The sequence below is a fragment of the Acyrthosiphon pisum genome, chromosome A2 (assembly GCF_005508785.2).
Source record: "Acyrthosiphon pisum isolate AL4f chromosome A2, pea_aphid_22Mar2018_4r6ur, whole genome shotgun sequence".
Lineage (NCBI taxonomy): Eukaryota > Metazoa > Arthropoda > Insecta > Hemiptera > Aphididae > Acyrthosiphon > Acyrthosiphon pisum.
In genome coordinates this window covers 30,907,956-30,918,795 of record NC_042495.1, presented here as the reverse complement: position 1 = coordinate 30,918,795, position 10,840 = coordinate 30,907,956, and the positions used below count along the sequence as shown (strand labels likewise).

Here is a 10,840-nt window from a genome sequence, read left to right as displayed (position 1 = left end):
CTGCCCCAAGACTGAATTTCTTCGCAACAATGCCCATCACAAATTCTGTACCTCCCTGGCCAACCTATTTAGAGCAAAAATCTTTGAAGCAACTAAAAACAGAAGGGCTGAAAATATCATAGTGGTAGACAGAAGGAACGGACGAGGCCTCATCATAGACCCCACGATTCGTTGGGAAACCAACGACGAACAACAAGACGACAATGTGCACGAAGAGAAAAGAGATATATACCTGCCATGCACACCCAACCTGAGCCGCCTCTAGGGAGTAAGAGAGTGGGAAATATTTGGGATCTGGTTCTGAGCACGCGGAACCACATCGAAACTTCTGCTGGACTCACCAAGAACCACGGTCTGCAGCGAAGCGACCTCGTAAAAATATGTTTATACGTATTGCAGGACACTTTGCACATAATAAATTATCATTTATATTCATAACAAACAATTATTAATATTGAAATCTTTGTTATATTTTTTTTCTACTACTATTTTAATTATTATTTTAATTTTCTTTCATTTATATTCATATACATATAAAACCCTATAAGCTATGTACAATTTTATTGAACAGTAAACTGTTTCATTAAAACAACTCACAGAGTGGGCAGTCTGCTATATTTATATTAATAAAGTTGTTTATATATATACACACAACATATTCCTCTTATAAATACATTGAGTTTTGCTCAACGTAATCACATTTCTACAGTATTTATTATAAAATGTTGTTAGTCTGTAATTTTGATTTTAAAATGATATGAAAGATAAATTATTACATAACGTTTAACTACATAGTTCTATAAGTCAATTGAGTATGGGTTACTTGAGAGGACTTCGTACTGGCTTGTGTTTTCTCCGTCTTACTAATGAATAATGATATATCATAACTTACTCGCACGTCCAGTAAATTAAATTAGTGCGTGTGGCCAGCTTAAATATAACAGTGAATTGACCTATTATCAAACTTAAATGTAAAAACATATACTGTGTCCGCTCGTTGGTTTTTCGCTAAATTTTAAGTGAGTGATGAGTATATTGTAAAATATAAATATTTGAAAGTGCTCATATAATTCACTTGAAAGTTAAAATATCGTAAAAAACAACGAGACAAGACATATAATGTTTTTAACTTATGTTTGACTATAGATCGATTCACAATAATATTTAAGATAACAGTACAAATTTGTAACTGCTGGACATACATTTTGGTACATTATCTATGCGTATACCTAAGACGGAGACAACATTATATTATGTGGGTGCAACGTCCTCTTAATAGATGTTATTGTTTATGGATATTTATGATTTAATGATGTGTATAATTTATTTTATTTTTCATGAATTCTAAAACATACTGATATTAAAATTAAACATTAACTGCACAATGCAGAACTCGCTGTATTCCTTCTGTGCCTATACCAAACTAAACATTTTATACAAATAATGAATTGTCAATTTCAAATTCAATTAATTTAATGAGGTACAATGAAGTTATGTAACTGCATTTAATAAAATATACAATATAGTCGTTATTCTATGATCAAAACTATTTTTATGTCTGCCATTTTAAAATAATTATGCGGAGAACTAACAAAATAGGACAATTTTTACTTATTTTAAATATACAATAAATATTTGTAATTTAATTATTTAAGGTAGTTATTTTAAGTTTTACTTATAGGTATGACAACTTAATATTGTGATGGCCAATTAAATATTAAATCTATTTATATATAGTGGTATAAATGTTTTGTCACGCCTGCACCGAAAATTAAATTTTAATGATGATTGAAGCGTTAGCAAATATCTGGCGATCAGAAGAAATAAAAGTTAATTTTAAATCGTCATATTATATTATAGGCGTATAATTAAGCGTAATAAAAAAAAAACCGACATCAGAAACTGGTATTAACTGTTAAAAACCAAAACCGAAAATATAATTTAAAAAACAGTATTTTTTAAAAATATTGGTATCTTGAACATTTTGGAAAGTTCACTTTACACAAAGGCATTTGAACGCGCGATCCGGTGATTCAAAACATTTTTAAACTAAAAATAAACGTAAATAGTCCAGGCCTTTAACACGATTTTAGAAACCGGTATAAACAGTTTAAAACTGAAACCGAAAACAAAATCAAAATGAAACAAAAAACGAAACATTGGAAACTGGTATTATAATTTAAAACCGAAACCAAGAAAAATTTAAAAGCGGTATTAAATCCAAAACTGAAACCGAAAAAAAATTTAAAACCAGTATTATATTCAAAACTGAAATCGAAAAAAATTGGAAAACGATATACAAAACCGTAATTAAAACCAAAATTTCCTAATACCAGTAATTTTAACAAGACGGCTATTTGCTCGACCGTGAATTTACAACACGAAGGCAGACCGTAAACTGAAGATAACGCGACCCGGTGCGGATACGCCGACCGATATTCGTTTTATCTCAGTATTACGTTTACAATTTATTACTATTATTGAACTAGATATTATGGTATCAAACATATCGCCCAGCATTTAACGCTGAAGTAAAATTTTTTATAAATACAAATATTGCAAAAATTAAGCTTATAACTCATACAAATTACACAAAAAAAAAAAATAACAGTAGATACATTTTATTAAATAAAACATTTTTTTTTTATTTAATTGTCATCCTTTATTGATAACGGACATAAGGAACGAGCGGCACGCTTTACTTCTCCCTTGTTGGTTCGGATCAACGCTACTCGGATCACCTCATCTCTTCCAGGGTAAACTTCTATGACCCGACCGATCGTCCACTGTAGAGGTGGTAGATTTTCCTCCTTAATCAGGACCAAAGCTTCCGGTTTAAGCGGTGGACCTTTCGACTTACACCACTCTGAACGGCCTTGGAGTTGGCTCAAATACTCGGTACTCCATCTCGACCATATTTTTTGAGTCACCTGAACGGTTCGTTGCCAACTTCGGAGACGGTTTGGCGTAATATCCAAAAGATCTTGTTCCGGTAGCTCGGTAAGAGAACCACAGATTAAAAAATGACCGGGTGTCGATACTTTTAAATCGCTAGGTTTAGAGGACATGGGGGTCAAGGGACGTGAATTTAGGCAAGCCTCTATGTGAACTAACACGGTATTTATTATATAAATATATATATTCATAAGTTAATGAAGCATTTCCCAAATGTCTAATTAAATGATACTATACTGCCTTTACGGTGGCTTCCCAGAGCCCGCCGAAATGTGGAAGCCCGCTTCCACTATAGTATGGTGCACCAGCTCCATGTGTTGCTTTGACAAAAATAAATCACGTATAGTTCTTTTAACTGACGATTTGCTCCTACAAAGTTGGTTCCGTTGTCGAAATAAATGGTACTATTCCGCGTCGCGACCAGAATTTTCGTAAAGTGGCTAAAAAAGCGTTTGTAGTTAGATCACCGACCAAATCGACGTGTACAGCTATGGTCGCGAAACAGACGAATACTCGAATATATGCCTTTGTCATCGGTGCATTTCGCCTTCAGCTGCCTTTAATCATAATTGGTCCGGCGAAATCGACACCGCATATTTTGAACACGCGTATAAGTTGCAAGTTACTTGCACCTGGTGTTATATGTAAATTTGAATAATGCATAACGTGCTTACATATAGACGATAAATTATATTTCAATAGGTAATAGGTACAAATAAAAATACGCACTAATGATTAATCTTTTATAATATACGGTGTCGCCTGGTACCGCTGATAATCGATTGTGTTGTTTTTACTAAACGTTTGATCTGGGAGGTGTAGAATATTATTTATGCGTTTCATGTGTCTCGTGTTTTATTGAAAATTTAAATATTATTTATTACACAGATAATGAAAATAATATCACAACCTTTAATCATGGTGACGATACACCTGAAATATCTGTTGACAGTAAGTATAAGTTACAAGTTACTTGCACCTAGTGTTATATGTAAATTTGAATAATGCATAACGTGCTTACATATAGACGATAAATTATATTTCAATAGGTAATAGGTACAAATAAAAATACGCACTAATCATTAATTTTTTATAATATACGGTGTCGTCTGGCGCCGCTGACAATTATTGATTGTGTTCTTTTTACTAAACGTTTGATCTGGGAGGTGTAGAATATTATTTATGCATTTCATGTGTCGCGTTTATGTAAGAGGAGTGCGTATAATGTATACATGTACCTAATGCGTACGTATATATGTATATCGGACAACCCGCATTCCATAATATGGTCCGTTGTCATTAGTTGTTTCGTGTTTTATTTCAAGTTTAAATATTATTTATTACACAGATAAAAAACGTATACTCGATACCATTACACGTACTGACGATACACCTGAAACAAGTGATAGCAGTAAGTATAAGTTACAAGTTACTTGCACCTAGTGTTATATTTAAATTTGTATAATGTATAACGTGCTTACATATAGACGATAAATAATATTACAATAGGTAATAGGTACAAATAAAAATACGCACTAATGATTAATCTTTTATAATATACGGTGTCGTCTGGTACCGCTGATAATTGATCGTGTTGTTTTTACTAAACGTTTGATCCGGGAGGTGTAGAATATTATTTATGCGTTTCATGTGTCTCGTGTTTTATTTAAAATTTAAATATTATTTATTACACAGTTAATGAAAATAATATCACAACATTTAATCATAATGACGGTACACCTGAAATATCTGTTGACAGTAAGTATAAGTTACAAGTTACTTGCACCTAGTGTTATATTTAGATTTGTATAATGTATAATTTATAATAGATGATAAATTATATTACAATAGGTAATAGGTACAATTAAAAACACGCACTAATCATTAATCATATTATCAAATATGTATTAAGGATACATAATACGTAGAGCAATAACTACATTTTTACAATGTAAATTCATACGTATCTCCTATCACGTAGTTACTATTGTAATTATTGATATAATATGACATTTCATCAATTGGGAAGTGTGAAAATCGGCGTACTGAAATTAATCTTGGCATGATACTTGTAATAATGTAACCAAATAGGTACTAAATGCTACATCTTAAAAAATACAAAACGTACGAACTTAGAAGTTGCATGAGAAGCTCATACACTTAATTTTTGGAATAGTGGTTAATCTAATGACTTAGATGTATAATAAGAATCTTCCGATATTCTTATTTTAAAGAGATTGTAAAACAGGGTTCTTGAGATTGACTGTGAAAATTGAAACTTTTTTTTTTGTTTAAATTGTTGCGGTTGATTGCAGAATATAATAGACAATACCTAGTCAAACTAAAAATGTATATCATTTCTTTTTTGGATATAAATGGTTGTTATTGGTTACTCGGGTAGATCGTGTACAAGCATGCATAGGATTATCCAGCTTACGCCCCCGAATAAATATACATTACCTTAAAACCATATGTATTTGTATACCTTATATACTCAAAAACAACTCGATTGAATAAGGCAAAAATATCAGAGATTATTTTTAGAGGTGTAAGAAAAGTTTAGAGAGTAAGTAGCTTAAACCACATAAAAAAAAATACCAATTTATTGCTAAATCTGTGACATGTTGTTGCTTTATTTCACAAAGCTAGGTACACCAACACTTGCATTGTGCTCAATTAATAATTCAAATATGATTATATATTTATATGTTCTAATTACGTAGGCCCACAAGTATTTACAGTGGATTATATTGAAGTATAAAAACAATAACAAACTGAGATTTATATATAATATAATTTATAATTTTATAGATAAAGAGTTTAGAAATGATAAATTACTCGATAGTATTAAAAGAATATTCAGTAAGTATACATGTCTAGTTATTAATAGTGTTATATTTTAATATTTAATAATGTGTACTGTGGTCATTGAATCTATAATATTATATAGTAATTTAGATGATTAAGGTGGTTCCAGTGGCTCAGTAAAAAATATTTTACACCCTCGGCTGTGACAAGATTGTGAGACTTTAGATGGTTTGATCTTAACGTTAATAACGTTGATAATAACATTTTTGAACATCTCCTTAAGAGAACGATTGGAAATTTTTTTAAAGTTTAAACTTTTGACGTTTATAATATTTATAAATTTCAGTTTTTTCAACATTTTTGTGTATTTTTGTGCACCCGTGGCTGATCTCAATCCACTACATTGCTGATACTATTTATTGGTTTTAGTGTAGAATAAATGCCTAGCTTATACAGAAATGATTCATAGTTAAAATTCGAGGAGAAAACTGAGGGTCCTATTACTGACCTACTACATTGCATCATGCCTAAGTTGTAATGAAAATGCAACGCTTGTGTTTTTGTGTATTAATATTATTGCACGTTTATTCTCATCATCTTTTATACAGATACAAGTTTAACAATTGTATTACAGTATTTTCTTTTTTAAATTAATTATACTCTTGCGAGTTTACATATAAATTAAATTATTCAGGGATCACATTAAACATGGGGGGAATGTGGACATATAGACTCACGGTTTTGTGTTGGGTTTTGAGGTTGGCTCGGCTCGGACGGCGGCTCTTCCCTCGTAATTGATCAGCACGTATTAATAAATAGCCTTAATAATCCTGATCACAGTGATTAGTGTGTATGTGGCGGAAGGTGGTGGGTTGAAAGTCGACTCTGTGGTGCAGTGACGGTGATGAACGGCAACTGTCGGCGGACGGTGGTGGTATGACTCGGCTTCTTGGTGTGACGTGGCGGCTACTGGCAACTCAGCTCTGACGGCGGCGCTCAGAAAATCACGGACAGGTCTACACACGGTACTACTCGCGGTGGCGGTGTACAAAGGAGTGCCGGGTCAGACTATTAATGAATATCCGTTCTTGGCAATATTTCTATTGTCTGGCTTACTGTTCTTTTCTCGCAGCGGGGAAGACGTTGTTTTCACAGTGGCCAGCGGCCTATATTTATGCTATGTTGGTGCCGTGTTAAAGATCGAAAAATCGTGTGTTACGTTTTTCGTTGTTATGATGTCTACTTGTATTTTTGACATCAACTGTAGTATCTAAATTATAGTTAAGGCGTCGAGAAAAAAGAATATCATAATCGCGACTTGATCGGATGGGTCTATCTACTGGAAAACTTGATTTTCCGGTGGGCGGCGGGCACACGTTTAATATTGTGTCGATAAGCGCTATCTGTACTCTCTTGCTGTATTCGCGCTCAGTCGCGTAATCGATATCGCACGGCGGCGATCAATATTGTTTGCTGGTAAGGTGTAAAACTAGAGCGCGCCACGCATTTGGTCGCTCCGTTTTATCTCATTACAAAGTATAATACTTAAAATATAATTATATGATTTTTATGTTGTAATTATTACAATTATGTGTAGTTGGTTACATTGAAATATAAAAACAGTAAATAATATTTCACCTAGTTCCTGTTTTTTTATATTATATACAATTATATACTATTATAGTCAATGATTTCGTTCAGAATGAGAACCAAGAAGAGTTTAAAGCCCAAATAGTTGCATTGAGTAAGTTTACATGACTGCTTACCGGCTATCACATAGTTATAATAACATAATATTACATTTTATTATTTGATAATAAATTTATATATTATATCATTATAATTCAGGATCAGGGAAGAGGGAATTAATTCAGTATGAAATGATATATAATAAATTGTAGTCTTGTTGTATACTTTCTTAGTAATATAATTATCACACATTCACACGTTTAACAATAGTTGAAGGAGAAATTATGTAGGTAGCAGGTAGTTGTGAAAAAGCTCTTTTTACACCAAAATTATTATCTGCGGTTGTACCTAATATATAGTTAATGTTACCGTGAATGAAGAGAACGGCTTCCTACGTGGTGTGATTAATACGATAAACATATTTTCAATACATCTCTCCATATTATAATTTAAATATTACAAATCATCATAATAAAGCACCGCTAACCTTTCATGTTCCTTCCAGTTTTTTTTTATACCTACATACACTTTTAAAATGTATATTTATTTGACCTAGTGTATACTAAAATCTTATGTTTAATGATATATTAGCAAATAAAATCAAAATAGGCGAGCTTAAAGAATGTAAGTGGTTTTTGTCAATGATATGTAATAATAATTATTGAATGTTTAATGCCTTTATAATCCATGTATATTTATTACTGCGTATAATGCAGATGTCTATGCAAATATAAAATGTAGCATTTATAAAGTAACAATAAACACTTGCGTGAACCTAATTCATATCATTTCAGATCCACTGAATGCGTTTGTTCTTAATTATTATTCGCCTGACAATGATAAAGGTAGATAATTATTTAACTGGTTACAAACCCATAAAAGATAAATCTCACAAGTTACTAAATAATTTATAATTATTAAATTATAAATTATAATAATATACTCGTATGCACTTAAACTATAGTTCGGTAGGTACTATAATTATATTCAGCTGAATATAAAGAATTATATCCCAATAAACTTTTATTTTTTTATTTTTTCAAAGAAAACTTTAGAACAACATCAGAATTTTGTAAAAACTACAGCATTAAGTCCTTCCTTTAAAGGTAAATACTAGTAAGAAATATGTTAGTTTTAGATCATAATAATTAATTGTGTATTCTCATATTATATGGACCAGATTGATGAAAAAATAAACAAAAGTTGTGCAAAAAAGGTAAATATTACTTTAATAATATAAACTACCTAGGTAAAAAATATTAACCAAGAAGTTGATAAATATATAGCTTATGTTTAATTTGATTTCCCACTATAGTGACTATATTATAATACACAGGATGTGTAACAAAAAGACCTGACAGATGAAAAAACTTTAGTTCTAATTATTATTTTTGTTTTATTATTGTTATTTATTATATAATTTATAGTTACACGTAGGTTACACGTACTATATAGTATAACATTTTATTTGAAATTATTTAGAAAAATTAAAAATAGCAAATGTATTTTTATCTCATTGTAAGAACTGTTTTGTTGGTGAATATATTTATCGAAGTCAAGTACCTAGTATATTTTAAAACGTTCCTAAACAGTTCAAAACAAATCAAAATATTTTGAAAATTTTATCATGTATAGAAAATGGAAATATAAACAACCAGTGAAATATGTGTGTCTACGGTCATTTGTTTTAAAGTTACACCAAAAACCAAAATCAATTTTCTCGAAAACAAGTTTTGCGTAAAAATTCCCGTTTTTCCTTAATTTTTCTTTTGTTTTTCATGGCGATTTTGAAAAGAATTGGAAAAATTTTACTTTTGACCCCCCCAAAGTACCAACTAGATTTACTTTCCTATCAGATAAGGTACTGTTGAAGAAAATCAAAGCACTTTTACTGTCCTAAAAGGTGATGACAGACACAAAAAAAAAAAAAAAAAACACACATCATTGTAAAATCAATACATTAATCGTTCCACTATGAATCTAAAAATTCAATGAATAAAAAAAAACATATTCAACCCTTTCGAATTTAGTCTGTCTTCTTCCCAGAATTCTAATCCATACACAAACATTCATTTATATATATAAATATATCGAAAAAAAATAATGATAAAAATCAATACACATACCCGACTAACCGATAACAATTAAAACTATTTTTTCTAAAAGTTAATAATTGATAGAATCTAAAAGAAACGAGCGGGTGTTTTATCGGGGGAGAAAAAATTACGTTCGCCACCCACAACCGCAACTGATGGAGATAAACAATTTAAGTACCGAGTAAAGATTAAATACATGTATTATATATTAGTCGGCGGCTCTCGTATTTGTCGTTAAGTAATATAAAAAGGTCAACACATCGATCGGGTCACATATCTAAGTATACCTTAGCATATTATATTCATCTCTAATTGAGCCACTCGATGTACAAGTCAATAATACGGTAGGTAGATATAATAACTTCTCCCGTTACTTTCTTCTTTTAGTGATACGTTATAATATTGTGGCGACCCACAACATGACCATTGTAACCGCGGTATCAGCACGTCAGCCACCTCTCGTTAATTATTGTATACTGCGCGTTATACCTCCATGACGCGACTACCGACCGACGACGGACCCGTTCTGTTTTCGGACGTATGTCGTCAAACTCGCATCGCGCTCGCATTTTCTCGAAACCACGTTATTTTTTGTTCACCCAAAAGTCAGAAAAAGTCATTGACCGCCAGATACGACACATTACGTTCCTGTCACAATACATAAACAATGTCAAACACCTACAAGGCGACAAGAACATAATTCCGGACGCGTTATCGAGGTTGGAAGTTTCGGCGACGCAAGTAGTCTTACCCGATCTCAAACAATGGTCTGCCGACCAAGCCGGCGACCCTGAGCTGAAAGACATCCTGTCTGGCTCCACCAAGAGCGCACTCAAACTCGAACCTTGGAGCACCGCTGAAGGCACCATTTACCTGGACACATCGACGAAACAGGCGCGCATGTACGTACCGCTACAACACCGCCGCACGGGCTTTTCGACGGGCTACACGGCCAAGCCCACGGCGGTGGCAACGCTACTTCGCGTCTTATCGGGACGAGATACTGTTGGCCAGGAATGAACAAGCAAATCAAGTTCTGGGCCAAATGCTGCATAAAATGCCAACGCACCAAGGTATTTAAACACACTGTTTTGCCCTTAACACCTTTCGCACCGCCAGACCGCCGTTTTGGTCATATACACGTCGATTTGGGTTGGCCCGCTGCCCCCTTCTAACGGCTGCAAGTATTTACTAACGTGCGTAGATCGTTTCACCCGTTGGCCAGAGGCATGGGCCTATGGATAATATGTCAGCACACGCCGTCGCAACAACACTAACGACGCAATGGATTT

The 10,840-nt window shown here is 32.7% G+C and overlaps 1 protein-coding gene across 2 annotated transcripts in view; it reads left to right on the top strand.

Annotated features, from left to right (window-relative positions):
* The window catches only part of LOC103308549 (putative mediator of RNA polymerase II transcription subunit 29), an 81,940-nt gene extending 72,893 nt beyond the window's left edge, over positions 1 to 9,047 (top strand). Inside the window, exons 9-18 of one of the 2 annotated variants that reach the window (XM_029490804.1) lie at positions 3,844 to 3,906; positions 4,304 to 4,366; positions 4,651 to 4,713; positions 5,767 to 5,817; positions 7,448 to 7,507; positions 8,044 to 8,076; positions 8,247 to 8,297; positions 8,498 to 8,558; positions 8,633 to 8,668; positions 8,768 to 9,047. In XM_029490804.1, the coding sequence (XP_029346664.1) occupies positions 3,844 to 3,906; positions 4,304 to 4,366; positions 4,651 to 4,713; positions 5,767 to 5,817; positions 7,448 to 7,507; positions 8,044 to 8,076; positions 8,247 to 8,297; positions 8,498 to 8,556 (443 nt within the window). In that variant the 3' untranslated portion in view covers positions 8,557 to 8,558; positions 8,633 to 8,668; positions 8,768 to 9,047. The remainder of the gene's footprint in view (positions 1 to 3,843; positions 3,907 to 4,303; positions 4,367 to 4,650; positions 4,714 to 5,766; positions 5,818 to 7,447; positions 7,508 to 8,043; positions 8,077 to 8,246; positions 8,298 to 8,497; positions 8,559 to 8,632; positions 8,669 to 8,767) is intronic. The other variant, XM_029490805.1, reaches the window with a different exon arrangement.
* The last annotated feature ends 1,793 nt before the right edge of the window (positions 9,048 to 10,840 follow it).